The 27,883-nt window shown below is 44.9% G+C and overlaps 1 protein-coding gene across 2 annotated transcripts in view; it reads left to right on the top strand.

Annotated features, from left to right (window-relative positions):
- The window catches only part of DPYSL3 (dihydropyrimidinase like 3), a 115,976-nt gene that overhangs the window by 70,717 nt on the left and 17,376 nt on the right, over positions 1-27,883 (top strand). For both annotated transcript variants that reach the window (XM_065918854.1, XM_065918855.1), the window contains exons 2-7: positions 10,282-10,370; positions 15,715-15,899; positions 18,626-18,790; positions 19,599-19,660; positions 20,736-20,816; positions 27,172-27,240. In XM_065918854.1, coding sequence (XP_065774926.1) covers positions 10,282-10,370; positions 15,715-15,899; positions 18,626-18,790; positions 19,599-19,660; positions 20,736-20,816; positions 27,172-27,240 — 651 coding nt within the window. The remainder of the gene's footprint in view (positions 1-10,281; positions 10,371-15,714; positions 15,900-18,625; positions 18,791-19,598; positions 19,661-20,735; positions 20,817-27,171; positions 27,241-27,883) is intronic.

Genomic DNA, 27,883 nt, shown 5'->3' with positions numbered 1-27,883 from the left:
TCCATTTAATCTCCCTGAAGCCTGCCCATGCTTTGTTAAATAATCCCTTTGTTAAATGCTCTTTAATAATCCACCCTGAGTCTTCCTTCTGTGTCCTGGCATCCTGAGCAATAAAGATTCTTTCTTCTTCCTTTTTTCCCTCTTGTCATTTGCTATTACTTTCTAACTAGTTCCTTCCTTTATCTCTGGCATGTTCATTCTGTCAGTTTTTCTTTTAATCTCTGGGATTGTATTTCACTTATTTTCTCAAACTCCTTCCTGAGCTCCCCAGGACCCATGGGATAAAGGTGAAACCCAAAGCCAGTCATCGTTTGCATCTCCCTCTTCTAGGATATGAAGTATCAGGGACCCCACTCATTTCTACAGTTTTCCCCTGAAATGCATTTCTTGCATTGATACATTTGGTGCTCATAGTGACTGGTTATGTGACACCAGACCCTACGCCTTTCTTCTCCCCAGCCCCAAGATGCCTTGTCTTCATCAACTCAGTGCGGAGAAGAACAGATAATTCATTTCATGGAGGAGTAATTGAACATAATGTACATAAAGCTTGTAAGAGTTTCTGGCATGTTGGAACTTTTCAGTAAATGCTGGTTACAAATTACTGTCCCCCCCCCGATCAGAATTGCCCTTCCGTACATCTAACGTAACATCTTCACAGCCAGTAGTCACACAAGTGTACATTTCAGGAATGAATTATTAAAACTGCTTATCCCTAGAATCAAGGCCTGGTTGAAATTTCAGGCCCTCCTCCGTGATGAATGAGGCATTTGGCTCTCGCTCAGGCTTTTGGGCTAAGGGGACACACAGTCTGCTGTTTGAACGTACCTGGACCCCAGTTTCCTAGTCTGAATATGGATATGGAGCTTTCCTCCATAGCTCGTGGATTTGAGGCCTCAAGAACAATGCCATATAAACAAAACAGAAAAAATCCCAAATAACAAACAAAACACAAAACTCTCATATAAATCCAGAGCAGAGTTGGCCAGGAATTCTCTAAACCATTGACTTTTTGTCAGTCCCTGTTCTACTTTACACTTATCCTGAACAACGCAGTGTGTTTCTCAGGTGCTTTATATCTAATAGTAGTAGCAACCTTACATTTGTACTGCAATTTAGATTTGCCTTTAATTGGACATGTCCATAATTAGAGCAATAAAACAGAGGTGGTAGCCCAATAGAGAAATTAGTAGAAATATTTGTAATGCCTGCCACTCATGGAGCCTTTTCTATAAGTGCCCAGCACTGCATCATCATATTTTATTCTCACAGTAGCCCTGGGAGGCAGGCAGTTACCTGTATTTTACAAATATACAAACGGGCCTCTCACTCAGCCAGAGACGCTGAGGCCCAGAGATGGATCCATTGAGTCACTTGCCTAAAATCACACAGTGAGTCAGTAGCAGAGATGCCAACACAGCTTTGGCTTCCAGACTCCCTTGGTCACTGCTGCAGTTCTGGATGGCTCTGAGAACTGCGATTAGGGCTGGTTTCCATCCAGACGGCAGCCTTTCCATTTTCCTCTCCCCTAAGCCCAGCTAAGGATGTACCACATTTTTTTCTTATGCCCACATTTGGCACATCCTATTTTCTGATGAGGCATGCTTGTTCTCACTCTAGATTTATTCCACCCTGCCGCTCTCCCTCCTCCCCCCTACCCTTTTGACCCAGTGAGCCTCCCTAATCCCCAGTACCCTCCTCCTCCTGCTCTGCTGCCCAGTATCTGGGACATCCCTGTGACTCCACTTCGGGCGCTGCTCTTACTTCTGACAAACCAACCCATGTTGACCCATGTAGGTCCTTGTTTCAAGAGCAGGGATGGTGGTCCTGCAGTTATATTACATCATTTTAGGTGATTCTGAAAGAGGGCATTCAGTAACATTGAACCTACATAGAGAGAAATTTTGTCTCCTTTCTAATTCTTTTCCTAACCTTCTGAGCAGATGAAGGAAAAAGTCTTCAGATAATGCTGATTTGTCTTGAACATCTGGCCTACCACCCCAACCCTGGGTAATCTACCTTTTAACAGAGGTAGTAGATCTGAAGTTCATCCTCCAAATCCTTTTGAGGACAGCAGAATGTAGCCCACATTTCACGAGGTTTTTATTGTGTTCATTCCTAGGTTTACTGTCTATTTTTGGTAAGTGACACTAGCTTAGAATTTATGGGAGTGAGACAGTGTTTACTTTTAAAATACATTTATTTCAGGATAATATTAAGTAAATAACAGTACAGTTTGTACCAGGATCTATCCAATGCCTTGAAAATAGCACAGTGGGGACTGAGGTTTGGGCTTCAAAAGCCCAGCTGACCTTCCTGCTTGAGGGTAGAATGACTTTGTGGCTCCTTCTGTTCATCGCTGGGTCTTCCCTCCCCTTGTCGTCCTCTGGTTCCTGGCCAGGTTTTCCACTTGTGCTTATCCATGTCTGGGACCCTGTTCAAGATTGGGAGAGCATTATCGGCGGCTGGGATTAAGATGCCATCCACAGTTCATTCCGCCACTCCAGTCTGACCCAGGCAGCCACATCACTTGTCTGTCCCTTTGATAACCATGTCTTCAAAACGGTGAACGTGGAGTTGTAGGGGGAGTTAATGCACACAGCTGGCTTTGATGTTCTGATTCAGAAGACGGGGCCACCACCCTGCCCTGGTTAATCCTGCCCTTGGCTACTGCTTCCTCCACCTTATGGTTGTCCCTCCAGGGCCAAATCGAACCCTCTAAAGAAAGTGAAAACAGTGCTTGCTGTTCGTTATGCATTATGTGTAGTGGGCTGTGTTCTGAAGGGAGTGCCCCGTGTTAGCTTCCATGGTGCACACTTGGTCATAAGTATATTTGGGTGATGAGAGATAGAAAGTATTTCTTTTTCTTATTTTTGGCAATGCCATGTGGCATGTGGGATCTCAGGGATCTTCCCTGACCAGGGATTGAACCCATGTCCCCTGCATTGGCATTGCAGCGTCTTAACCACTCGACCACCAGTGATGTCCTGGAGGAATGTTCTTGAGATTCACCTGTAACAGTTCAGAGTTTTGGAATAGCCAGCCCTGTACAACTGCCCCTGGCTTCAATAAAGACTCAAAGCCAAGAGGCTGCATTGCTTCCAGGAAGTCTTCTTCTCTCCCTGACCTCACTCTGTCTGTCTGTCTCCATGGCATGCTTGTCATTGAGGGGCCTGGAAACTGATCCATGCACTGGGCAGGGAGAGCGAGTCTGGGGGCAGGTTTCAGACCTCGCCACCCACTCTGCATTCTTGAAGGAGGAGGGCATGTAGATTGTTATCTGCTCAAGGAGCCTTATTTCCAAAGGAAGAATGACCTGGAGGGGCCGTGGGAACCTGCCCTTTGCGGGTGGGTGTAAACGGAGAAGTCTTGGCTGACCTTGGCTGCTGGTGGCAGGAGCTGAGAACAGTTGTCGGGGGTTGGCTGGGGACTGGCGTCGCTGGAATTCCCTTTATGGAAAGGCCTGTTAGATTTTGATGAACAGAGTGTTGGTTCAGTTCTTCTAGAGTGTTTGTGAGAGGGGCACTGTACGGCAGCCATTATGATTGGAAGAAAGAATAACCATGATAGTAGCTTCCATGTACTAAGATTCATAGATTGCCAAACAGAGACTCAGCGTCATCCTAACCAGCACCCTTAGAGAAAGTGATCATTGTCCCCCATTTCACAGATGAGGTAACTGAAGCCTCGAGAGGTGAAGTCACTCACCCAAACACAGGTAGTGTTTCTTTGAGAAGTCAAACTCCTCACCCAAGATTGCGTATTCAGCAACAGAGGTGGGTTGAGAGCCTTGTCAGTACCTTTTTCTGAATCCCACGTTGAGTCAACCAGGAGTCTTAGAAAGCCTTTCCTCTGTCTTCTTTAAATGATCCTACTTTAGGAAAGAAAAGCAACAAGATTTCATCTGTATAGTCTATCCATCCTGTTTATTCTTAAGAGTGGGAGTGTTTTTAGGGAGTCAAATCTAATTATCCAGATGGGATTTTATTTTTAAATAACCACCTGCGCCTTCATCTGGACTTAAAAGGATCTTGAGTCCCCACTGAGGGTCGGAGTCTGTGCTTTGTGATTTGAACATAGGTAATAAAAGATTTGACTGTAGAAGATTCCATCTCCAGTTTATATCCTCTTTTTTTTTTTTTTTTCCCCTTCCTCGGATTAGAGTTTTTATTCTGAGCTTCTGGAATGTCTGCAGAGTAGGGAACAGATGTGTCCTAAGTACTGTTCCGGGGCTGACTTTATTGCCTGGGAAGAAATCCATGGAGGGCTCTGGTTTCTCTGGGAAACATTCATATTAGCTCAGATGGAGGTGGTAATTTAAGTCCTTCAAGTTGAATGCTAGGTGAGGAAGACTGAAATGGGAGCCAGCATCCCCCAGCCAGCGTGAGTTCAAGATTCTGTCTTTGCATTCTCCAGTCTATTTGGAATCACAGCCATTGTTAACAGCATTTGCTTGTTGTGGGTTTTCTTTCTCCTCCCTTCCCTCTCTTGCTCCCCCTTCCTCCCTCTGCACCTCTGTCTTTTCTCACTCCTTTCCTCCTTCTTTTTTCTCTCTGCCTCTCTTCTCTCCCATTTTCTCACAAACTCCTAATTTTTTATAGCTAATTCTTCTAATCATTATCACACCCTGCTGAAGGAAAAATAAGTTGAACTTCGTCAAATGTCAAGGGCCTCTGCTATTCTGGATTGTAAATCAGGTCTCTCCATAAAATGCATTAATTGGGAGATTGGGGTTGACATATACACACTATTGATACTGTGTGTAATATAGATAATGGCCTTCCTGGTAGCTCAGCTGGTCAAGAATCTGCCTGCAATGCAGGAGCCCCCAGTTCGATTCCTGGGTTGAGAAGTTCCCCTGGAGAAAGGATAGGCTACCCATCCCAGTATTCTTGGGCTTCCTTGTTGGCTTAGACAGTAAAGAATCCGCCTTCAGTGTGGGTTCGATCTCTGGGTTGGGAAGATCCCCTGGAGAAGGGCATGGCAACCCACTCCAGTATTCTTGCCTGGAGTACTCCATGGACAGAGGAGCCTGCCAGGCTACAGTCCATGGGGTCACAAAGAGTCGGACACTGCTGAGCGACTAAGCCCAGGACGTGATATAGGTAACCAATGAGAACCTACTATATAGCACAGGGAAGTCTACTCCGTGCTCTGTGGTAACCTGAATGGAAATGAAATCCAAAAAGAGAGGATATATGTATATGTGTGGCTGATTTACTTTGCTGTATGGCAGAAACTTATACAGCATTGTAAAGCAACTATACACCAAAAATTTTTTTAAAAAGCACACAAACACAATTAGGCCATAAGGAGCAGGTCTGATGCACCGCTTTTATAAGTAGTGGCTTACAAGTGATTGGGTTCCTGAAGTTTCCTACCACAAAGAAAGCGTTCCTGCACTGGACCTGTCACATTCAGTATCAGAGAGGACAGCCCTGTCAGAAAGAGCCACTTGGCATAAGGTTTAAGGATTATTGGTGCAGTGGCCTCAGGTGCAAAGCAGTCAGGAGCCAAGAGATGGGAGACCTGGATTTGCTTCCAACTGCAACTAATCAACTCTGTCACTTGGAGAAAGTTGTCTACCTCTCTCTGTAGATCTTCCATTTAGAAAATGGGAACAATGGTCCCTCCCCAGTAAGCTTCTTAATTCAAGGCAATTTATACAAATTTAAAGTACTATAAATAATGAGTAGAAATAGTGGAACTAGCATTGATAGGTATTTACTATGTGTTAGCGTGTTAGATATTTTATATATACATGTACACACACGCACAGGTTTCCACCTTCTCCCCCCTTATTGCGTTCTGGCAGCCACCCTGAGAGGTGAGCCTGGTGTTTTAATATTACCACTCTGAGCCAATAAAACTGGGGTCCTGAGAGGTTAAGTCCTAACTCAAGATCACAAACCTGGTTAGGTAGTCGGCCTGATTCTCCAAGTACTGGGAGAACCCAGTGGAGCCCAAGCTTGGCGGCTGGCACGCCTAGAACCTGGCTGGGCTGTAAGAGTGGGCTGCATTGAGTCCTGGTGGCCGCGCAGCGCCTGAGGCAGCCACAGTCTTTGGTGCTTCAGTCTCTAATTAGCTGCATCTTGGGTTCCAAACACCCTCCAGGTTACCCCTATGCTCAAGAAGTGCCGTCGTTCCTTATAGGTGTTAATGCATGAGAAACGTTGGTTGGCTCCTGCCTGCCATTGCAGGAGACATAAGAGATGCAGGTTCGATCCCTAGGTCAGGAAGATCCCCTGGAGGAGGGTTTGGCAACCCACTCCAGTATTTTTGTCTGGAGAATCCCATGGACAGAGGAGCCTGGTGGGCTACAGTCCATTGGGTCACATAGAGTCAGACACAACTGAAGTGACTTAGCATGCATGCACGCACACATTAGCCACTTTAATAAAAGTTTGGGGGACAAGCTGAGGACCCCAGGAGCAGCATTTGCTTGAGCTCTGTGAGTTGTGGTTTTGATACTTCTGCTGTCCATGATAAAAAACAAATAATAATGCTGTACTAAATAGAGCAGGGGTTTTGTTATTCCCATATCTGAAACCTGTGCAAGGCCCCCACTTCATCTTTGTGCTCATTTAGATTTCTGATGGGTCAAAATTTATTTCAGTAGCATTTGAACAGTTTTGAATGATGCCATCTCAGTGATATTAATTCCACTTGGTCACCTCTTCCTATCCCTCTGATGTACAAGGTGCCTGGGATAGCTTTTGCCCCCTTGTTGAGATTTGATGCTTTCTGAAAGAAGTGATGATCCCCAGTGACTCAGGACTGGATATCCCCAGGCAGGAGAAGATGGTCATATTTCATGATGGAGCTTAGTTCAGGCAGTAACTGGCTCCTTTCCCCCAACCAGCTTATTTCAGCTCTTTGCTAGAAAGATAAAGAATATCAGAAAAGCACGGAGCTGTGAGAGGGAACTCTTAAAGTTACCAAGATTATTGTTAGGGTGCAGCTCCTGCTGGAGAAGCTTCTGTCACCTTCACAGACACACAAACTGTGTCTGGGGTGTGACTTGGTACTGGGCTGCTGATGGCTACCTAAGTGCCATTTATAGAGCTTATCAAATACAGATTTGTTGGCCTAGAGCAGGACCTGGAAATCTATATTTTTCTAATGTGCACCCTAGTTTGGGAAGCCCAGTCGTAGGAGTGCCTCATATAATTTTGCAATTACTGTTAAAACAGTAGATTACAGTAGCCTTCAATTAAAATGTTTTTTCTTAAAAAGCCCAATTTTCTGACCATTTCACATAATTTTCTGACTCAGATGGCCTTTCTATTCTTCTGATATAATACATCCTCCAATGTCCCACCCTTTATCCATTTATGTGACCAACGTTTAACAGCTGTCTAAGATGGGTCCCAGCTGTCTAAGATGGGGTCACAAAGAGTCAGACACGACTTAGTGACTGAACAACAAGAGATGGGCCCCAGGAAATGAGCTAAAAAGATCAAAAGACGCAGTTCTAAGTTCACAGGAGCCTGTGGTGTAGCCAGGAGACCATTAAATAGTAAACCAATTCTTGTGGACTAATATCATTATTTCAGCTGCAGTGGGAACACCTAAAATTTGCTGGAAAGTCAGGTAATACATCCTGGGGTAAAAACCCTTTGAGGCTTAACAGAAGAGAGGATGGTTGTCAATGGCAGGTGAACATAGGAGACAGCAGAGAGAATAGCTTTGCAAAGGCTTAGTGGCCAGAGAGCCATAGGTGGCAAGAACTGCACTTTCTTTGATTTGCCACCATCTATGTAGTGCTAGTGGTAAAGAACCCTCCTGCCAATTCGGGGGACACCAGAGATGAGGGTTTGATCCCTGGGTCAGGAAGGTCCCCTGGAGGAGGGCATGGCAACCCACTCCAGTATTCTTGCCTGGAGAATCCCGGAGCCTGGCAGGCTACAATCCATGGGGTCACAAAGAGTTGGACATGACTGAGTGACTAACACACACACACACACACACACATTGATAAAACTTGTGATAGAAACGAGGGTGGATGTACTGACAGAGGGCAGCTCATGAGGGGCTTGGAGATTGTGTGTGGTGGGAGTTTGTATTTGACCTCATTAGTACATTTTTTTTTTTTTGCCACATATGTAAGTTTTTTCTCAACATCTTATTGATGTGTATCTTTTAAAAAAAATCCTTCCCCCGACAGTACAGCATGATGAAATTGCTTCTTCTCACGCAATACCTTGGAAGCAGGAGAGACTCAGCAATAATTGGCTACATCCCCAGTGGAGCCCTAGCTTCTATTCTCATCTTCTGGTCCTGTTCATAGTCTTTGATTTCAGAAGCCAGAAGTCAGCCTGTGTGGGGGGTGTCCTTCTCCATAAAGCCTATGTCCTTTTTGAAAGCCCTGTCTCACCAGTGTCATCTCCTGTCCTCATCATGTCCCTGATTGATCCCCGAGTTCCCTCCACACTGATCTATTTCAGGTTTTCGAAGAAACATAACTTTCCCCCCACCACAGGGCCTTTGCACACCCACCTCGGTGTGCAGTTCTCCTCCATTCCTAGCCTCTATTTTAAAAAGCCCTGTGCAGTGCTAAGTTGCTTCAGTTGTGTCCGACTCTGTGTGACCCTATGGACTGTGACCAGCCAGGCTCCTCTATCCATGGGATTCCCCAAGAATACTGAGGTGGGTTGCCATTCTCTTCTCCAGGGAATCTTCCCCACCCAGGGATCCAGCCGGTGTCTCTTAGGTCTAACCTGCAGTGGCAGGTGGGTTCTTTACCCCTGGCACTACTTGGGAAGCCCAAAAAGTAGGGGTAGGGGTGACTGCAAAAGTGGTCAGAAAAAAGCCCCATTCCCCTTTATTTGTGATGCTTGACAGAATTTTACATTGTTTTACTTATTCTAGTGACTTTATTGCCAGACTTCCCCTTTAAGTTCCATCAAGGCAGGGACCTGGTGTGGCTCATTCACTGCCACATCCTTCAGTTCAGTTCAGTTCAGTTCAGTCGCTCAGTCGTGTCCGACTCTTTGTGACCCCATGAATCGCAGCACTCCAGGCCTTCCTGTCCATCACCAGCTCCCGAAGTTTACTCAAACCCATGCCCATCGAGTCGGTGATGCCATCCAGCCATCTCATCCTCTGTCGTCCCCTTCTCCTCCTGCCCCCAATCCCTCCCAGCATCAGGGTCTTTTCCAATGAGTCAACTCTTCGCATGAGGTGGCCAAAGTACTGGAGTTTCAGCTTCAGCATCAGTCCTTCCAATGAACACCCAGATCGTGTCCACCTATTTAATAAAAAATATTAGATACCTGTTTGCTGAGTGAGTGGATGTGTGAACGATGAGTGGATGAATGGATGGATGGATGGGTGTAGTTGAAGTCTGTATGTTGAATTCGTAACAAACCACAGCCCACCATTGTTTTTCAGGCTGCAGTTCCACTCAGCCAGACTCCTAAGAATTCTCTTCTCCCACCGAACCCAGCAAAGCTACATCCATCCTTCATGCTGTGATCTAAGCTCCATTCATTTAATGGAATCTGTGATCTCTAACGCTGACAGTGATTTGTTTCTCTCCTGACTTAGACATAAAATATATGTTTGTATTTTGTTAATTACCTTGGAATGTCTGTGCTTTGTTTCCAGTTGGATCACTTACCCAACTTTCATTTAGTTATGACTTTTAAAAAAGACTTTTCTCATAAGAAAAGCAATAAAGAAATATCTCAGAGAATGTGAGAAATACTGAGTATAGTGTACTCAGTATACTGAGTGTACTCAGTTCATATTTGAATCCCGCATAATTTCTCCTCCTTGAGTTATACATTCCACAATTTATCTGCATATGTGTGCATGTATAAGCCTCCCAAATTTTAAACATAACATGATCCCTCTGTCATAAAGACTTTTCAAGGCTATTTCATTGTATGCCTGACCCAAAGTTCCAATTTTGAGACTGTTGAGTGCCAACAGAACACCAGACTGGATGCTAGACATCAAGGTAAATGTTATCTACTTAGTGTCATTTAGTGCTTTCTGGAAAAAGATAGTATAAAGAGTAGCTATGTTTCTAAGTGGCTGTGATAGGTTGCAGAAGAAAGAAGTGAAACTCAGAATAATTTGAGTTATGGTTAAACAAGAAAGATTGGATCCCCAAGAGACACAGCCACTCAATTACTGAGTGCACTGAACTCACAGGTGTCTTAAGACAGTGGTTCCTGCTAAACCTCTGAAACAAGGACTTGGGAGAACCTTGGGAGACCACTCTTCTCTGAAATCCTAGCTGTAAGAATGACTCCTGTTTTCCTTCTTTTCTAGAGCGACCGTCTTCTGATCAAGGGAGGCAGAATCGTCAACGATGATCAATCCTTTTATGCTGATATTTACATGGAAGATGGCTTAATAAAGTATGTATATAGGACCCTTCGCTTTATCTTTTCAACTTTCTTCACTAGAGACTCAGAAAGAAACTTGCTTCTTTTGCTTAGTAGACCAGTGCTTCTGTGTATTTCATTTCTCCTTCTCTTTAAAGATGACTCTTTCATTTAGCCCTTCAGTCTGGATATTATCCCTTTAAAACTGGATTTTAAACTAGCCTTAGTTCACTTGGATCACATGAATGAAGTGAAAAATCTGAATTCAGTCACCCAAATGATGCTACAGGCCGCTTTGGGCAGGCTGCACTGATGGGAGCTCTATGTGTTGTGGAGAGGTGGGTGATGTGACTATCGTCCTTAAGATCATTAGAAAAGCTCCACAAACTACAGTACCCTAAAAATATAAGGTCTAGTATAATAGGTCCATTCCCTTCTTCAGAGGACCTTCCTGACCTAGGGATCAAACCCAGGTCTCCTGTATGCAGGCAGGTTCTTTATCTGAGCTACTAGGGAAGCCCCATGCTGCTGCTGCTAAATTGCTTCAGTCATGTCCGACTCTGTGCGACCCCATAGACGGCAGCCCACCAGGCTCCCCTGTCCCTGGGATTCTCCAGACAAGAACACTGGAGTGGGTTGCCATTTCCTTCTCCTATGCATGAAAGTGAAAAGTGAAAGTGAAGTCACTCAGTCGTGTCCGACTCTTCACGACCCCAAGGACTGCAGCCTATCAGGCTCTTCCATCCATGGGATTTTCCTGGCAAGAGTACTGGAGTGGGGTGCCATTGCCTTCTCCAGGGAAGCCCCATAATAAGTACCAAAGGAATTCAGGTAAAGATAAGTAATTTAGAAATGCACAAATGGAGAAATCCCTTGAGAAGAAGGTTTTGAGGTGGAGAGGGCATTTAAACTGAACCTTGACTTAGGAAGGACTTGGAAGGTTTTGAGGTAGAGAGGGTATTTAAACCAAACCTTGACTTAGGTAGGACTTGGTTGGGCAGTGCACAGATAGGACAAACATTTCAGGTCAGGTTTCCCAGTAGACACTTAAGGGATATGTAATTACTTTACAGAATGGTTTGCTATTGGATGCTTGAAAGCAGCATAGCCAGATAACCTTTATGTGCAACTTCCTTACATAGTGATCTTTTAGAAAGCATTTGACCTACACATAGCCTTTCATCATATATAGCAGGCTGCTTCCCCACACTGATAAGACATAGTTTAGGACTAGTGTATCCAGCCCACCAAATGAGCCATCCCTGGCCTCATACAGTTTTATTTTTATATTATTCAGCTTCATTGGCTAGCTTTAAGATTCTGGTTATAGATCGCTTACCTATCTTTGGAAACTTGGCTTAGATAAAACTTTCTGTGGGCAGACATTCCTTACCAGCCCCTAAATCTAGGCTAGTTTTCCCTTTGATGAGTTTTTTTAAGATTTTTTTTTTTTTAATGTGGACCATTTTTAAAAGCCTTTATTGAATTTGTTATGGTATTGCTTCTGTTTTATGTTTTGGTTTTTTGACTCTGAGGCATGTGGATCTTAGTTCCCCAATGAGGAATTAAACCCACACCACCTGCATTGGAAGGCAAAGTCTTAACCACTGGATCACGAGGGAAGTCCCTTGATAAGTTTTTTAAATACCCCATGCTTTTATCAGTCATAGCAATTTTGACACTATTAGGCCCCCTTGAGAGCAAGCACCACATTGGGTTCTTCAATGTATCTACAGCACTTAACCCAGTACTTGATACATAGAGACTTTTGTAAGAGCTGCATTTTATTGAGTATATATCATAGTGTGTGCCAGATATTAGAGTAAATGCTTTACAGACCTCATCTCATTTAATCTGCCAGCAATTCTATGAAGTAGGCACTCTTATTACCCTCTTTTTCAGAGGAGGATAGAGAAGAAAGAGGAACAGAGAGAGTAAATAAGTTGCTAAAGATCAACGTAGTAATTCATTGAATGAATGAACAAATTCAAGAATGAAGATGTTCACACTTAGTAGCTTTGCCAATTTGCATACATTTTCATAATAGAAGTAGGAAAAATGGTGTTATTAGACAAGTCAACTGATATAAAAAATACTTTCTTCAAGATATAAGCCAGAATTAATTTTATATTTTTCTCTTACTAAAAAATTATGTGTAGTTTGCTCTCTTTGGAGCAAGTGTGTTCCCTCATTTAGACATTTTCAGAGTTAGAAAAAAAATTCAGTGCCTCATGCTTCTTCTTCATTCCAGAGCTCATGGCAGGCATCATTAATTGATCATGGAACTTTTCGTGGTTGACTCTTAAACACAGACCCTGAATCCTTCTTTGTGCAGTGATGCAGGCATCTACTACCATAATTGAATATATAAACTGAATCTTCTTTGCCTTCACTATTAAAGTAGACCAGAAGGCCACTTGCCAAGGACATTACAGAAGGAATTTAACATCCAGTGTGTGTGTTGGTGGTGGAGAGAAGGGTGTATAAGCATGATTTTCATCTAATCCTATAATTTGATTTATCTTCAGCAACTTTATTAACCCACAGAACTTTGAAACAGAAGAAACTCCTTTCAGTTTTTACAGAGTTGTGTGCCTACTGTGTGCAAAGCAGCTGTCTCAGGCCATGGCATGTGACACAGTACAGATGTCATTGGAAACCAAATCAACTCTTTTCCCCCAAGGATCTGATAGTCTTTTAGGGGAAATAATATGTCTGTCCATACAAAGCACATGACATTGCCCAATAACATCAATGTGTGTGTGTGTGTGTATCCGCAGTCACTCAGTCATATCCAACTCTTTGTGACCCCATGGACTGTAGCCCGCCAGGCTCCTCTGTCCATGGGATTTCTCAGACAAGAATACTGGAGTGGTTTGCCATTTCCTCCTCCAGGGAATCTTCCCAATTCAGGGATGGAACCCACATCTCCTGCATTAGCAGGCAGATTCTTTACCACTGAGCTACCAGAGAAGCCCAATAATATCAATATCAAGCATTAAATTAGTAGAATAGATGAGATCCAGAGGAACAAGAGAACTGTGTGAGATTATAGCATTATAATTATAATGTTATACCTTTATAACAGCTGATATTTATTGAATTTGTATGTGCTTCACAGGGTCCTATGGGCTTAACACAGATTAACAATTTAATCTATACAATAGACCTATGGAGAAGGCTTTTTTTTAAAAAATCACATCTTACAGATGAAGGAATTGAGACATGGTGAGGTTAAGTCACTGGGCCTAAATCATAAAGCGAGCATTAGCAGAGCCACAATTGTGAATCCAGGGGAACCCACATGCAGGGCGGAGCCACACTCTGCAGTACTAGACCTGGCTGTCAGTAGAAACTTGACCAAGGAGGGGAGAGGGAAGCTAAGCCTTCAAGGATTAATGTGACCTTGACTGGCTCAGTGGAGAGAAGTGGCGGAAAGCATTTCTATTTGAGACTAGGTATTATACCAGTTGTCAAAAATGGGTGGAAACATGCCTACATAGACACACCCAAAAGAGGCAACTCTCCCTGCTCTTGGTTCTCAGTTCCCTCAGAGGTGAATCAGTGAGGGAGGGAGATGGGAACACACTAGCCAGTATCTGGACTAGAATGGAATTACCATCACGGCTGCATTTTTTCCACAGTGTGTTTTGAATTGTGGTGACTCTGGAATGGCCCAGTGGTGATGTGGTAAGGGTGAAATCTTAGGGATGTCGGAAAGCTTAATTTTAGTTGTAGAACTTACATTTTGTCAAACCAGTGGAAGACTTCTTACTACCCCCAAGAGAATGTCTTTCTTGGCTGGGTATAAACAAAAGCAGAAAGTGTTCATGCCACTGGCAGCACGTACAATGTGTCTGCAAGGTAGGAGATGGTTCATAATAATGTAGACCTTCATGAGTCTTAAGTCTGCCTGGAATTAACTGGATGTTTATGTCAAGGATGTGAACTGAGCAACATGGTTGGTCTATGAGGTTACATTGTGCTAAGGGTAGTTATATTTGTCACGTGTCTTATATAGTGCGCGCTTGACCTACTCATCGGCTTCCTCCCCACTCCACCAATTTCCCCCTCTCTGCCTCCCTGAGATGCTCTGAAGCTTCTTGGGTGAAGCTGTGTCTGGTAGAGATTGTCATAGTCTGCTTCCTTGGCTTGAAGCTTCTCCTGAGCTGTTGACCACACAGAAGCAGCTGGTGTAGGCATTTGCATCTTTGGCTTCCTCTTTGAGAATCTACCACCCGTTGTGATTGATAGATGAGCTATCCGGGAAGGATGGACTTGGGAGTGAGAATGGACTTGGGAATGCCCTAGACATATTCCATTTGTCGTTAGGATCACAGACGAACCCATTTAGATAGCAAAGTTCATGCACCTTCTTTAAAATGATTCTTTACCACTTTCTTCAATCTCTTCTAACAGTTCATTATTTTACAGCTGTTCAGTTCTTCTGCAAATGTTCTTCCTGACCCTTAAATAAAGAGCTAAATGAAAATAAAAACACTGGACTTCCCTGGTAGCTCAGCTAGTAAAGAATCTGCCTGCAATGCAGGAGGCCCTGGTTTGATTCCTGGGTCGGGAAGATCTCCTGGAGAAGGGATAGGCTACCCACTCCAGTATTCTCGGGATTTCTTGTGGCTCCAATGCTAAGTATGAGCCCTGGGTTGAGTAGATCCCCTGGAGGAGGGCATGGCAATCCACTCCAGTATTCTTGCCTGGAGAATGCCCATGGATAGAGGAGCCTGCAGTACATGGTGTTGCAAAGAGTTAGACATGACTGAGTGACTAAGCACACACAATAAAAACATTTATTGAAATATTTATTACACACCCTATATTCCAGCCACAGTCAAACCCTTGGGGTGACAGTACTAAGCCAGGACACATGGTCTCTCCAAACACCATACTGGATTGTTTTATGTCTATAAAAATTGCTTTCTGGATGGAGCTAGAGATGATCATACTGAGCGAAGTAAGTCAGACAGAGAGAGACAAAATACCATATGATATCACTTGTATGTGGAATCTAAAAAATGATACAAACGAACTTATTTACAGAACAGAAACTGACTCACAGACAGAAAGCAAACTTATGGTTACCAAAGGGAAAAGAGGGGAAGGGATAAATCAGGAATTGGGGTTAGCGGATACACACTACTGTGTATAAAACAGAAAAGCAACGAGGTCCTGCTGGTTAGCGCATATTCATTGTCTTATAATAAAAAATGTTTTATTATTTGTTTCTGGATTGCTAAGCTGGTGAATCACTTGCAAAGACTACTTTGATAAACATAGGTTACAACATTTAAAATCCTTATAATACCATGTTTGTCTTGGAAGTCCTTCTTTTAAATTGCTGGTTGTTTCCCTGTCTCACCAGGCAAATTGGAGACAATCTGATCGTCCCTGGAGGAGTGAAGACCATCGAGGCCAATGGGAAGATGGTGATCCCTGGAGGCATCGATGTCCACACTCACTTCCAGATGCCATACAAGGGCATGACCACAGTGGATGACTTCTTCCAAGGGACCAAGGCTGCCTTAGCGGGGGGCACCACCATGATCAGTAAGTCCCACAAATTTACACACTCGTGGAAAGCGTGCCAGGGGTCCTAAGAAGTGGGAGTTTAACTAACGTGTTAACCGCAGTGCTTTCTGGTGGAAACTCATATACTTCCCCTCAATTCAGCGAATGACTTTCTGCCTGATGGGACCTGAGAAAAGCTGGTTATAGAGAGGACACTGGCAGCTTCTGTAACCGCAGAAGGAGATGCAGGAGGCTCATCACCTTGAAAGCAGCATACTCTCTGTCTGCCTTAGAGCAGGGGCTGAGAGTGCCATGGGTGGGTAATCAGCACTTGTCATCTCCGGGCCAGACCCTGGGGAAAGTGGACTTGAAAAGCTGTGGACCTTGGACAGAAGGTGATCTCAGACTTCCCGCTCGGGTGTGAGGCAGGAGGGGCAGAGGGTATGAGCAGAGCAGTGCACACACGGCTGAGAAGTCTCCCAGAGAGAATGACGGTGAGACGGGCGGTTCTGGAGAACTTACGAGGGTGCAGTGGTGGTTAGTGTTACTTGGTCTGTGCCGTATTGTGACCAATTCATAGCTTTGAGATTGGGCAAGCCAGGGAGTTGTTTCCCTTATTTTGTTTTTCTGGCGACTTTTGCAATTCCAAAGAAACCTAGGAAGTTGCATGCCATTGATTACTGAAGAGATAGCATTCCAGGGCACTCCTTCCTGTCCCAAAGAAGTTCCAGTGAACTGGCCCCCAGCCCAGCCCTGGCCCCCAGCTTGGTCAGCAAGAGCACTGTTACCACCCAAGAAGTATACATCCACCCAAGAAATCAGAATAGCCTGTCATAGACTTAATCACTGTCTTTTGTTTCCTTTCTACGGGAGCAGTAGTAGGGTTCAGCTTCAGCTAGGGGTGTGGAAGCCCAGGAAAATGGCATCAGGGCCATAAAAGGTGCATTTCTGAGAGCCTGAAGCCTTTGTCCAGCCAGAGGGAAGAAGCCAGCCGAGTTCTCAGCAGCTGCCTGCCTACAAAGGCTCTGGTGCTGGTCCAGACACAATAACACAGCTCCAGGCCTCTGCTCTCAGATAAGTGCACTTGGACTGCCTGTGCTAGAAGGCTGAGGAAATGAGTGATCTTGGCCTGGCTTTCTGCCATCTGGCCGAGGAGCCGGACCTGTTCAGAGTCCTAGACACATGCATTAGGCTTGGGCTTCTGCATTAGGTAGGGAGCAGGAGGAGAGTCAGAACTCTGCATGAAAAGAAAGGAAAGCATGTGAGAATCACAGAAGTGTCTGTGCCCTTTCTAGATAGTTAAACACCCTAGGTATGAAAAAAACAAAAACAAAAACAAAACCACATAAATCTCACCTCACTGTCACAGTTTGGCTGTATTAGTTTTTCTGTGTAACAAAAATAGGATTGTAATAAACATACTGTGTTAGCCTTCTGTTCACTAGTTAATATGTCATGGATGTCTTTACATTCATTTACTTTTATTCTACTGAATTTTAAATGGACTTATGACCATTATAAGTCATAAACGGACTTATACTGTTTTATGAAGGTATCACAATTTATGTATTTAACTAAACTTCCCTATTGTAAAACTTTGTTTCCAGCTTTTCACTTGCATAAATATGTAAATAGTGGCAAATATCCCGAAGACCCAGATTTTGTGTTCAGACATATTTATTTCCTGAAGGATAATTCTTAGGCACAGGAATAATTGTTGAGTTTAAGGTATGAAAAATGTCAAGGATTTTGAAACACATTTTGAAATTGCTTTTAGGAAAGTTATACCAGTTCACACTTTCTCTCAACTGACATGGGGAGCAATTAAAGTGCAACATTTGGTCTTACCCTTACCAATATTACTGGTGTAAATATTCTTTTTAAAAATATTGTCCACTATGGGAGGTACTGCAAGAGAAGGTTTGGGCCTCAGAGAAACCATATTCTTTTTATTTATTTGTTTATTTAGCTTCGTTAGGCACTTGGGACCTTCCTTGCGGCTCACAGACTCTACTGGTGGCATGCGGGCTCTCTAGTTGCAATGTGCGGGCTTAGTTGTTCTCTGGCATGTGGGATCTTAGTTCCCCAACCAAGGATCAAACCTGTGTCCTCTGCATTGAGAGGTGGATTCTTAACCCACTGGACCACCAGGGAAGTCCCAGAAACCTTGATGAGAAGTTTTCATGAAAATAAGATCTGTGGGCTAAGCATCTGGTTCACTTACCTGACACCAGCTCTTTCCTACGGCAGTAAGCATGAAAATGTCACTGTCTTGTGACCTGACATAACTTTAAAGCCCCTCCTTCTGCTGTTACTAGGAAGGAGTCCAACTTTGATCACCAGCAGTAACTCCCACAGTTACTGGTAATAATGGCACATAGTAGGAGCTCATCAGTTGAGAGCTAACATTTATCGAGCACTTACTATGTGCCAGGCATCATGTGAAGCCCTTTCTACACTTTTTCCCATTTAATCTTCACAAACTTAGAGGGAAGGCAGTGGTATCCCCGTCCCCCACTCCACATCGAAGGATGAGAAAACCAAAGTTTAGAGAAGCTAGTCATTTGCCCAGGATCACATAGCTAAGTACTGCTTGAATCAGCAGCAGCCACCATTGAAAACCACCCAGGACCCCTTTCTGAGGTTAACTCTATGCTCAAGAGATAGGAACTGTGCCATCGTAGCTAAGCAAACAGGACGGACCTGTGCAGAGGGGACCAGGGGCTGTGTTGGTGAGCTGCCCGCTTGGGGCCTGTCTTGTCCAGTTGACCATGTGGTGCCTGAGCCCGAGTCCAGCCTGACGGAGGCTTATGAGAAGTGGCGGGAGTGGGCCGACGGCAAGAGCTGCTGCGACTACTCCTTACACGTGGACATCACCCACTGGAACGACAGCGTCAAGCAGGAGGTGCAGGGCCTCATCAAGGACAAAGGTGAGTGTGGACACACCCTCCTCCCTTCCCCCTCGTCCATCTTTCTCATGCTCTCCACTCACTAGGTTGCAGGGAACCTTGAGCATGAATGCTGGATGCAGTGGTACCTCTATGAACCTATTTCTGTAAAACAATCTATGAATAGTGTATTTGGAGGGTGAAATTAAATGGCTCTTTCCTTTTAACCCTGATGACTTAGGCATTCAAGTCCAGGTTGAACCTTGACTTCTGCACATTAGCTCCGTTAGTTCCCTGGGGACGGGCTCTAGATCTCAGTTCTCTCTCAGACCCAACACTCTGCCCAGGCCTGGTGGAGAGCTGACATTCACAAAGCGCAAAATCAACTGATCCCAGGAAGTCAGCCATATGCCGGTGCTGATGTAAAGTTTCCGACCACCTTATGAAGCGGGATGGTGTTATTTTTCCTTTTCACAGATGAGGAAACCGAGGCTCAAGAGGTTAGAACGTGGTGTCACTTCTAGTGTGTGTACCCAACTGGTGTGCTGCAGTGATTCTCAACACTGCTTCCCTGAGTGGTGCTCAGGCTTGTTGACCCTCTGGGCTGGGAACAGTGTAGGGGGAGGCAGAAAAGAGGTGCCAAAGAAGAACCCAGACTGCGATGACATTATGGGAATTGTCAAGTTTTTCAGTGTAGAGGAGGACATAGAGAAACGCTCTTGGAGAATGGGCTGTGTCCACTTGGCACTGGGTGGGGGCCTGTGGTGCCCTCAGGGCGGGAAGCACAGGAGGCAAGGAGATGATGACCACACTGTCCTCCTCCTGTCTCCCCTCCCCTCCTCTCTTGCAGGGGTGAATTCCTTCATGGTTTACATGGCCTACAAGGATTGGTATCAAGTGTCCAACACGGAGGTAACAACCCACCACGTGTGGTTTGGGGTCTCTGGATGGGTTTCCTCTGGTGGCCAGTAACCTTGGCTTTCGGCACGTGAGTCACTGTGGTTCGTGTGGGAGAATGCTGGGCAAGGAAGGAGCCAAGTCCTCACCATCCACACTACGTTTTCAGTAAGGTAGCAGGCAGGGTGCCAGGGGCAAGGCAGACCGGGAGCTAGAATTTCCACTGGAGCAACTTTCTCAAAAGGACAAGAGGAAGGGCATGTCTAAATCTCCATCTACCCAACAAATTCTGTGCCTCTCGGGAGTTCAGGGGAAGCATAAGTGCTCAGCCTTGCAGGATAAAGGTGGGCCATCTGCTCTTTGGGCTCATCATACCAGCTTGCCTTTGACTTTCTTCCTATGAAATGCATGGGGTGTGCTTGTTTTAGACAAACCTCAGCTTCTCGGAAGAAATGCAAAACGACTTCCCATACTTCCCAGCAAGGAGATGAAGAGTGGTCTGCCCTGAGAGGCTAAGAGATAGAGATTTTAGCTTTTGAGTTAGCTTCTGGCTGGCTGCAGTGCCTTTAGGGAGTGTTAAGAAGGATTTTGAAGCACTATCTGAACTTAGTGGGAAATAGTTCCATTTAAGGTGTGTGCAGGAGGCAAGAGTGGTGGGGTTTAGAATCACTTTGTTAGATGCTCTCCCTGTCTGCCTAGGAGACATGATGGGTTTCCTTCCATAGACAGTTTCCTAGAGTTCCTAAAGTTCCTTTGGACTAGCTCTCCTCTTTGGTCTCTTTGGTGATGCATGTTTTAGTCTGTATGTCTGCCCGGGTCACTTATTTCCTTTGGTTGATCCCATTTATTTTATTTTATTATTTACTTATTTTGGCTACACTGGGTCTTAGTTGTGGCATGTGGGATATAGTTCCCTGACCGGGGATGGAACTCAGGTCCTCTTCATTGGGAGTGTGGGGCTTACCTACTGGACCACCAGGGAGGTCCTGACCCCATTTACTTTAGCTCCTGCTCTAGTCATGGACCTGAGCACGCGGTTACTGAAAGCATGGTGTCCTGTGAAGGTGACAGAGCCTCATTTCTGTTTCAGCTGTATGAGATCTTCACTTGTCTGGGAGAGCTGGGGGCCATCGCTCAGGTGCACGCTGAGAACGGGGACATCATCGCCCAGGTAACGAGGCGTGGCTCCCTGCGGTGCAGGGGCTCCTTGGGCGAGCATCTGCCTCCCATTGATTTTCTCATTTCTTCAGTGTTGCTGGAGCTCTCAAGCTCTAAACCCTCCTAAGCACTGTGCTAAAAACAGAACCTGGCTTCAAGGACCTCACAGTCTCGGAGGAGGAAGTATGAGGGCAAATAGACAAGCAAGGGTGGAAGTATCAATCGAAGATGCTAATAAAGCATTCTGGGAACCAGAGCAGACATCCTGGCAGAGGAGGTTCTCACATTGGGCCTTTTGGTAGGAGAGCATCACTGATTCTGTTCTGAAAGTGAGTTCGAGCTACATGACACACCCTGTTCTAAAGAAAAACTTAAGACAGCGTTTCTCAGAAGCCGGAAATATTATCCAGGACTGCGTAACTCCTGGCCTCAGATAATGAAGAATTCGCGTCTTGTGGGGATCAGACGTCCCACTGGTTTCCTAGAAATCACATTGAGCAACCCGAGGAAAGAGTGATGAAAGCAAGGGCCCCAAGGCCCAAACTGGTCGTTTGTAAGGAAGCAGAAAGCACTTCTGTCTCCATCTCCTGGGGTGCTTAATGGGCTCAATGCACAGATGTGTCTTTGCCAGGGTTCTGTTTATCTCAGAAGTATTCAAGGTTGGCTTCCGCTGGGAGGAGGCGGCCAGCAAGGAGTGTCAGCTCTCTCAGTCCATTTGATAACATTAACAGCAAGAGCGCTTTATTCATTCTTCCTGAGAGTGCTCCCGCGTACTCTGTGCCAGGCGCTAGGCTCTAGAGGGAGTCAGCACAGAGGCAGGCCGGCACTCTTAAGTGCTCGGGCTGTGCTGTAGAGGTTGTCCAGGACGTGATGAATGTGGTCAGGAGCGGTGTGGGAGCACGTTGAGACCCACCCTCATCTCAGCTTCTGCCACAGGTCCCATTGGACAGCACTTACTGCTGTCCAGGTCTTCACCCAACCCTTCCAGGATGGCCCCAGGCTCCCCCACGCTTCTATAGATGAGAACATTGAGGCTCTGAAGGGTGAGGTCACCGGCCCAGGGACCACAGCTAGTAACTGGGAGAACTTAGTCTTAGCCTCTCAGGGGGTGTGCCTCCGTGGGCATCTCTACCCAGAGATGGAGAGACGGCGTCCTCTCCACCAGTCCAGCTGTAGGCTTCTGGAGAGACCAGCACCCGATCTGTGCAGGCTGCAGCTGTCAGGCTTTCAGACTCTGAGTGTTGTCTCTCCAGCGGAGGAGGTGAGCTCAGCATACAGTTTCCACTCCCTTATGACCAAGGAGTCTAATTAGTTGGGCCCCTGACAGCCTTCTCCCACGCCCCCCGCACATGCAGATAATGAAGTCACTCTCCAAGGAGGCTCCAAATGCCTTGCTCCCATGGGAGGCATCCCGGAGGCGTTGGAGCTGTCACTTCTCTCCTCCCCATCCTCCAAGGTTTCAGGGGAGCAGCCAGATGCCCCAGCCCTCCCTCCAGATTCCCTCGTAGCCAGACTCCCTGCTTCTTCATGCTTGACTCTGTGGAGGCAGACGGGCTCCAACCCTCAGCCCCTTTCCAGCTTTCTCTGTGGCTTCTGAGCGCAGAAGTGGCTCTGGTGTTCCCCGCCTACACCCTTACCCCACCTTGGGCAGACTGTTCTCAGGAAAAGAATAAGGGCATTTTTTCCCCCCATTGGAATGAGTTTCTCATGTGTGTTTATTAAATTCAGCTCGAGCTGAAAGATTTTATCACCTTGTTTAAATGGAGGCAGCTGCTGTGCCCAGAGCTTCTTGTTGCACTTTATGCAAAGAGACTAAAAGGAAAGAAGAAATATTTCCTATGGGTACCAATAAGGGACCTTTTCAGAAGTTTCAGTAGCATCTTTAGCCAATCATCCAACAAATACCTACTGAATGCCTTCTATGTGCCAAGCCTTGGAGAGGGAAGGTGAAAAAGACAGGGTCCCAGAAAAAAAAAAAAAAAAGAAAAAGACAGGGTCCCTTTCTTCATGGAGCAACCAAAACTGGGATGTAATTATAGCAGTGATCCGTACCTCAAAGAGCCCACACCTCCCCCACCCACATCAGGTGGCATCCATTTGCCTTTACAGGCTATTCTTAACCATCCGGATGCAGGGATCACATGGTTTTGGGAATAGGTCATCCCAATGTGAACAGTGCACTGGAATCAACCGTGGAGTTTAAAGAATGATCTGTGGGATTCTCTGAGCTCCAGAGATCCTGATTGGGGAGGTCTGAGTAGAACTCGGTCAAGTGTATCCTGAAAAAATTGGCTTGGTGATGGGAGTGCTCAGAGACCATTGCTTGAGCACGTTTCATCCTGTGCATTGTCCTAGCACTTTTGGACAAGGTAGGAGTGAGTGTTGTGTAAGACAGAAGATCCTTAGTTGGACACCTCATCCCTTGTGTGGCTTCGTGAAGCAGTTCAGAGTCAAAACCCAGCAGAGTTGGGAAGAAGAAATTGTATTCAGTCCAAGCTTTGATGGGACGGGAAGAATGAAAAGTGGAGGTGCTCTGCTGGCAGTGTCAGCCTCTGACCTTTTGTCAAATTTTGTAGAGCTGGAAGCTGTGACCATTTTACTTCTCATGGCTGCTTATAGTAAATGCATCTTCCTTTCTCCAACTCTGTAAAAGATTTAAGTGAATAAAAACATAAAAAGACAAAAAGTGTTCTTTTCCAGGGAAAGGAATCCCTTCCTTTCTAAGCATCTCATAGTTTCTGAATGAGATAGAGCCTTGTTCAGCTCACTCACTCTTTTTATCTCCTGTGTCACCAGCGTGAGGTTCCTAGGAACTGGCCTCAGTGCTTGAGCATGAATGTTTGCAAAACTGCAGCTCTGCTGCTGAGGACTGGTGCCAGCTCCAATTAACCTAGCCACCTGCTTCTTCCAGAAAGCCAGCCAGGTCTGAGGAATTTAGCCATCAGTCATGAAGGGTAGAGAGTTCTACAACCTAGTTAAATAGAATTTGACCAAAAGGCTAAGTCAGGTAATGCTGTATTTAGAGGCGTTATTTTGTCAGGTTAAATGCTGAATCTGCTTATTGTAACCATCCATTTAAAGCATGAGAGTCTGAGGGGCTTATGAAAAGGCAGAATCCTCGATTCTACCTCGTATATTCTGATTTGGGAGACCTGGGTAGATTAGACATCTGCACTTTTACAAAAGCAACTCAGGAGATTCTGATGCAGGTGGTGGGTGGGCCATCTTTAGGTTAGACTATTCCAGCATCACTTTTTCAAGCCTCAGTTCAGTTCAGTTCAGTTGCTCAGTCGTGTCTGACTCTTTGCGACCCCATGGACTGCAGCGCACCAGGCTTCCCTGTCCATCACCAGCTCCCAGAGGTTAACTCAAACTAAACTCATATCCATTGAGTCAGTGATGCCGTCCAACCATGTCATTCTCTGTCGTCCCCTTTGCCTCCTATCTTCAATCTTTCCCAGCATTAGGGTCTTTTCCAATGAGTCAGTTCTTCCCATCATGTGGCCAAAGTATTAGAGTTTCAACTTCAGCATCAGTCCTTCCAATGAATATTCAGGACTGATTTCCTTTAGGATGGACTGGTTTGATTTCCTTGCAGTCCAAGGGACTCTCAAGAGTCTTCTCCAACACTACAGTTCAAAGGCATCAATTTTCAGCACTCAACTTTCTTTATAGTTCAACTCTCACATCCATACATGACTACTGGAAAAACCACAGCTTTGATTAGATGGACCTTTGTTGGCAAAGTAATGTCTCTGCTTTTTAATATGCTGTCTATGTTGGTCACAGCTTTTCTTCCAAGGAATAAGTGTCTTTTAATTTCATGGCTGCAATCACCATCTGTAGTTATTCTGGAGCCCCCCAAAATAAAGTCTGACACTGTTTCCATTGTTTCCCCATCTATTTGCCATGAAGTGATGGGACCAGATGCCATGATCTTAGTTTTCTGAATGTTGAGCTTTCAGCCTACTTTTTCTGTCTTCTCTTTCACTCTCATCAACAGGCTCTTTAGTTCCTCCTTGCTTCCTGCCATAAGGGTGGTGTCATCTGCATAGCTGAGGTTATTGATATTTCTCCCAGCAGTCTTGATTCCAGCTTTTGCTTCATCCAGTCCATCATTTTTCATGATGTACTCTGCATATAAGTTAAATAAGCAGGGTGATAATATACAGCCTTGACATACTCCTTTTCCTATTTGGAACCAGTCTGTTGTTCCATGCCCAGTTCTAACTGTTGCTTCCTGACCTGCAAACAGGTTTCTCAAGAGATAGGTCAACTGGTCTGGTATTCCCATCTCTTTCAGAATTCTTCCTCAGTTTGTTGTGATCCACACAGTCAAAGGCTTTGGTATAGTCAATAAAGCAGAAATAGATGTTTTTCTGGAATTCTCTTTTTCGATGATCCAACAGATATTAGTAATTTGGTCTCTGGTTCCTCTGCCTTTTCTAAATCCAGCTTGAACATCTGGAAGTTCACAGGTCACGTACTGTTGAAGCCTGACTTGGAGAATTTTGAGCATTACTTTGTTAGCATGTGAGATGAGTGCAATTGTGTGGTGGTTTGAACATTCTTTGGCATTGCCTTTCTTTGGGATTGGAATGAAAACTGACCTTCCCCAGTCCTGTGGCCACTGCTGAGTTTTCCAAATTTGCTGGCGTATTGAGTGCAGCACTTTCACAGCAGCATCTTTTAGGATTTGAAATAGCTCAACTGGAATTCCATCACCTCCACTAGCTTTGTTCGTAGTGATGCTTCCTAAGGCCCACTTGACTTCTCATTCCAGGATGTCTGGTTCTAGGTGAGTGATCACATCATCGTGGTTATCTGGGTCACGAAGATCTTTTTTGTATAGTTCTTCTGTGTATTCTTGTCACCTCTTCTTAATATCTTCTGCTTCTGTTAGGTCCATACCATGTCTGTCTTTTATTGTGCCCATCTTTGCGTGAAATATTCCCTTGGTATCTCTAATTTTCTTGAAGAGACCTCTAGTCTTCCCATTCTATTGTTTCCCTCTATTTCTTAGCATTGCTCACTGAGGAAGGCTTTCTTAACTCTCCTTGCTATTTTTTGGAACTCTGCATTCAATTGGGTATATCTTTTGTTTTCTCCTTTGCCTTTTGCATCTCTTCTTTTCACAAATGCTTGTAAGCACTCCTCAGACAACCATTTTGCTTTTTTGCATTTCTTTTTTCTTGGGGATGGTCTTGATCACTGCCTCTTGTACAATGTCATGAACCTTCATCCATAGCTCTTCAGGCACTCTGTCTATCAGATCTAATCCCTTGATTAGATCTAATCTATTTCTCATTTCCACTGTATAATCCTAAGGGATTTGATTTAGGTCATACCTGAATGGTCTAGTGGTTTTCCCTACTTTCTTCAATTTAAGTCTGAATTTGGCAATAAGGAGTTCATGATATGAGCCACAGTCAGTTCCCAGTCTTGTTTTTGCTGACTGTATAGAGCTTCTCTATCTTTGGCTGCAAGGAATATAATCAATCTGATTTTGGTATTGATCATCTGATAATGTCCATGTGTAGAGTCTTCTCTTGTGTTGTTGGAAGAGGGTGTTTGCTATGTCCAGTGCGTTCTCTTGGCAGAACTCTGTTAGCCTTTGCCCTGCTTCATTCTGTACTCTAAGGCCAAATTTGTCTGTCATTCCAGGTATCTCTTGACTTCCTACTTTTGCATTCCAGTCCTCTATAATGAAAAGGCATTTTTGGGGTGTTAGTTCTAGAAGGTCTTGTAGGTCTTCATAGAACAGTTCAGCTTTAGCTTCTTCAGCATTACTGGTCGGGGCCTAGACTTGAATTACTGTGATATTGAATGGTTTGCCTTGGAAACAAACAGAGATCATTCTGTCATTTTTGAGACTGCACCCAAGTACTGCATTTTAGACTCTTCTGTTGACTATGATGGCTACTCTATTCTTCTCAGGGATTCTTGCCCACAGTAGTAGATATAATAGTCATCTGAGTTAAATTCACCCATTCCAGTCCATTTTATTTCACTGACTCCTAAAATGTCGATGTTCACTCTTTCCATCTCCTGTTTGACCACTTACAATTTGCCTTGATTCATGGAGCTAACATTCCAGGTTCCCTTGCAATATTGCTCTTTACAGCATTGAACTTTACTTCCATCACCAGTCACGTTCACAAGTGGGTATTGTTTTTGCTTTGGCTCCATCTGTTTATTCTTTCTGGAGTTATTTTTCCACTGATCTCCAGTAGCATATTCGGTACCTACTGACTTGGGGAGTTCATCTTTCAGTGTCCTATCATTTTGCCTTTTCCTACTGTTTCATACTGTTTCAGGCCTCAGCTGAGCTCATATAAAAATTGTTCTCTATTCCTTTCTCATTCTAGGAGCAAACCCGGATGTTGGAAATGGGGATAACTGGCCCAGAAGGCCATGTGCTGAGCAGACCAGAGGAGGTAATTTTCAGGAGCATGGGGGGTGGGGGTGGGGGTGGAGTTTGGGGGAGGCAGGGAGAGAAATAGGAGCAATGGAGACTCTTTTTCTTTTTTTTTTTTTAGCAGCATCTACTGGGAGACTCCTGTTACCACAGCGGCCTGATTTATGGCCTGCTGCCCATTTTATTTTAATTTTTTAAAACTTTATTTTATATTGGAGTAAAGCTGATTAACGGCATTGTGATAGCATCAGGTGGGCAGCAGAGGGACTCAGCTGTACATACACATGTGTCCATTCTCCCCCAGACTCCCCCCAGTCCATGCTGCCGGGTAACATTGAGTAGAGTTCCCTGTGCTGGATGGTAGGACCTTGTCACCCATTTTAAATGTCCTGCTGCCCATTTTATATTGGGTGTTTGCATCTAGCTTCCTCTCCCTCAGCACACACACACATAAGCTGTGTGAACAAACTCCTTTGAAAGGTGCTGGGACTCTGTGAAGGCAAGACAGAAACTGGGACATTTCTTCCAAAGACCATGTCTGACTGACCCAACTCAAGGCCCCTGAGAAAATTAGAAGGGAATGGAAGGAAAATACTTACATCTGACCCCGACCTCTCTAAAGAGTGTACAAGTCGGAGGGGACTCTACAGTACCTCAGTAGG

This window comes from Muntiacus reevesi, chromosome 1, assembly GCF_963930625.1.
Source record: "Muntiacus reevesi chromosome 1, mMunRee1.1, whole genome shotgun sequence".
Classification (NCBI taxonomy): Eukaryota; Metazoa; Chordata; class Mammalia; order Artiodactyla; family Cervidae; genus Muntiacus; species Muntiacus reevesi.
This window is presented reverse-complemented; position numbering and strand designations above follow the sequence as displayed.